This window comes from Amphiura filiformis, chromosome 5 (genome assembly GCF_039555335.1).
Source record: "Amphiura filiformis chromosome 5, Afil_fr2py, whole genome shotgun sequence".
Lineage (NCBI taxonomy): Eukaryota > Metazoa > Echinodermata > Ophiuroidea > Amphilepidida > Amphiuridae > Amphiura > Amphiura filiformis.
The window spans coordinates 28,212,574-28,216,335 of NC_092632.1; the positions used below are offsets into that span (position 1 = coordinate 28,212,574).

Below are 3,762 nucleotides of genomic sequence, written 5' to 3' on the forward strand. Positions count from 1 at the left end.
TACTTTCTGTCAATCAATTATGGCTTATTCTCTACATGTCAATCTTTAAATAATTGGCATAGTCCTTATAATAACGGCACTCCGCCTTGATGAGTAAATGACAGCAAACAGCTGCAAACCAGTGAAAAATATCCCAAAACTCGGTCAGTGGGGCTCCGTTCGTACATGTCAATTGAGTCATTATCGATTGGATTAGTCGTCCGTAGCGGACAATTCGGTCGCTCATTGGATCAATATTATCAGGTGGTGGGAGGAGTCGGCGACCTTCACGTGGTCTCCCCTGTTAACTCGCTAAAAACGAGAACGAACGTCGACAATGAGTCAAGGAAGAAAGCGACATATCGCTAGTCAACGCAGTGTTACCCAGGAGCAGCGCCGTGACCCTGAGCCCTGCTTCGCGTCCTTCTCAGGACGGACAGCTACTGCTGTCGAAGGTTACGGTGTAACGACGTTGCAACTGAACGTAGAAGGCCTCACCTCTGCCAAGATGAACATCATTGAGCAGCTGGCAGTCAACAACAAAGCCATTGTGATCCTTCTCCAAGAAACACACAGTGAAACCAATGAAAAGCTAACTCTACCTAACTTCTCACTGGCAGGCTACATCCCAAGCAAACACCATGGACTAGCAACCTTCATCAGCCAAGACACAGATGACTGGTCTCTTGAGGCCCAGTCCTCACCCGACTCTGATACTGAATGGATCGCAGTGAAAGTGCTTGGCATCAACATCATCAATGTGTACAAACCACCTCCAGTACGCCTGACCAACACATCTCTACCTTATTATCCAGCACCATGTGTATACGCAGGAGACTTTAACTGCCAGCACACTGACTGGGGCTACTCTCGCTGCAATAGTGATGAGACTTGCCTCGCGGAATGGGCTTCTACCAACAACCTGACCCTCTTGTTCAATCCTAAGGTACCTGACAGCTTCTTCTCAGGACGGTGGAATACTGGCACCAACCCAGACCTGGCTTTTGCTGAACCCAGCCAAGGAAACCAACTCCCTGTGCGTAAAATCCTGGACAAGTTCCCAAGATCTCAGCACCGACCATCTCTGATAACCCAACCTGCTCTAGTGCTCTGGTGTCTCCAACAGCTAGCAAACCAGTAAAGCGGTGGAACTTCCGGAAAGCAAAGTGGGACAAGTTCTCTGCCGAGGTCGACCAGCGTGTTACCAAACTACCACCACCAGAGAGTGATGATATTAACACCACATACTCAGCCTACTGTAACTTGCTCATAGATGCAGCCAAGTTGTCGATCCCAAGGGGATACCAGAAGAGCTACATCCCATGCTGGGACGATGAGTGCCAAACTCTGTATGAAGACTTTACCTCGGCTCCATCGAAGGAAGAATCTGACTCCTGCGCTTCCACTCTCCTCACAAGACTGGATGAGAAACGCAAAGAACGCTGGATCGAGACTGTGGAATCAATCGACTTCACCTACTCAAGCAGAAGGGCCTGGCAAACCGTCAACCGCCTGACAGGCAGATCAACACCAAATGCCGGAAAGTGTCCAGTAACTGCGAACGCCATCGCCAGCGTACTTGTGAACAACGGCCGCTTCACCAACCCTGACCGTGATCACTCCAGGCGGGTCAAGAAGGAAGTGTCCAATCTTTGGAAGATGCCATCCACCTCCGATCTCTGCAGCGATTACACCATGCAGGAAGTAGAAGATGCTTTGAAACTACTCAAAGCAGGTAAGGCACCTGGACCAGACAGTATCCACCCAGAATTCCTCCATCATGCTGGCTCTGCTGCAACCAACTGGCTATGCAAGTTCCTGTCATCCTGTATGAAACGATGCAAGATACCAAAGATTTGGCGCAAGGCAACTGTCATCGCACTGCCCAAACCTAATAAGCCAAAGGATGACCCTAAGAGCTACCGTCCAATCTCTCTTCTCTGCATCCCCTACAAGCTACTGGAGCGCCTGATCCATAGCCGTATCAACCCGATTGTAGACCCACAGCTTCCTCACGAGCAGGCCGGTTTTCGTCGGGGCAGATCAACAGTGGACCAGGTCACCCTCCTCACCCAAGACATCGAAGACAGCTTTGAAGGGAACCAGAAGACTGGTGCTGTATTTGTAGATCTGACAGCAGCATACGACACCGTTTGGCATAGAGGCCTGATATGCAAACTCCTCAAGCTCATACCAGACAGACGGATGGTGTCCTTCATCGTGCAGCTAATCTCGAACCGCAACTTCATTCTTAAGACCAGCGACGGCCAAGCTAGTAGACCACGCAGTCTGAGGAACGGTGTGCCACAGGGCTCCGTCCTAGCACCCTCTTATTCAACATCTACATCCATGACCTGCCCAATACCATTGCTAAGAAGTATGGATACGCAGATGACCTGGCAATCCTGAAGTCGAGCAACTCTTGGGACACAATTGAGAGAGCGCTCAGCCTAGATATGGACACCCTAGATACTTACCTCTACCAATGGCGGCTCAAGCTGAGTGTTGCTAAGACTGTCTCCTCTGCCTTCCATCTCAACAACAGGGAAGCCAACCGAGAACTCAATGTTACCATCAAGTCCAAGCGACTGAACTTCGAGGCTTGTCCCACATACCTAGGAGTGAAACTGGACAGAGCCCTCACCTACCGGCAGCACTTGGTTAATCTAAGGGACAAGGTCACAGCAAGATGCGCATTGATTCGTCACCTAGCCGGCACCAGCTGGGGAGCAAGCGCCAAGACCCTCAGAACATCAACCCTGGCCTTGGTATACGCACCAGCAGAATACTGTGCACCAGTATGGAACAGGAGCCACCACACCCACCAGGTAGACACTGGTCTAAATGAAGCAATGCGCACTGTGTCAGGATGTCTGCGACCAACTCCAACCGAACAGCTTCCGGTTTTAGCAGGAATCCCTCCGCCGGACATCAGAAGGAAAGCAGCCTCCGTAGCTATAGCACTCCGATCTGAAGAACCAGGACACCTCCTTCATGACACCCTGTCAAGAGCTAGGAACAGTGAGGGGAAAGCAGGAGATTGGTATCCAGGAAGCCGTTTGCTCAGCAAGCAATAGTCTTGATGAAGACGACACAGCCTAACCAGACAGCCAAGGACTGGACAGCTAAGGCATGGAAAGACCAATGGCTTCAGTCTTCCTCACCACTCCAGCGCTTTGTCACAGACCCAACAGACACCATCCCAGGCTTCAATCTACCCAGGTCTGCTTGGACAAAATTAAACCGCCTGAGAAGTGGAGTTGGACGCTTCAATGCCAACCTGTTCCAATGGGGCTTAAAGGAAAGCCCAGCTTGCGAGTGCGGTAGTGAGGAACAAACAGCCGACCACATCATCTCATCCTGTCACCTCCATAGACCACCGAATGGTATCTCCGGCCTGATTGAAGTCGATGAAGCCACCAGGGACTGGTTGATGCGTACTGGGCTTGAAATTTAATGAAATTTATGCTTTGGCTTTTATATCTTGTTTCTTCCTGACATACGCAAGAAGAAGAATCAGGTGGTAATAAATTTGCATTGGACAATAGATTACTATATAATGGTTTAGTACTGCATATATCGGTTTAATCTTCAATAAGCGGGTTTATGGCTGGAAAGGTCACGGTGAATTCGCCGTGGACGTAAGTGCACTATGATATATTAGAGACCTTGCGAAATGAAGTTACTTTAACTTTAACTTTAACGTCTAGAGGATTATAGAGGATTATGTATTCAAAACCAAGGTGGTTTTGAATACATAAACCTCTAGACGTTAAAGTTAAA

At 49.3% G+C, this 3,762-nt stretch overlaps 1 protein-coding gene across 1 annotated transcript; it reads left to right on the plus strand.

Annotated features, from left to right (window-relative positions):
- Window positions 1-2,435: 2,435 nt before the first annotated feature.
- On the plus strand, window positions 2,436-3,056 carry LOC140152110 (uncharacterized). The gene has a single exon (XM_072174407.1). It carries the CDS (start codon window positions 2,436-2,438, stop codon window positions 3,054-3,056), a length of 621 nt encoding a protein of 206 aa, XP_072030508.1.
- Window positions 3,057-3,762: the final 706 nt, after the last annotated feature.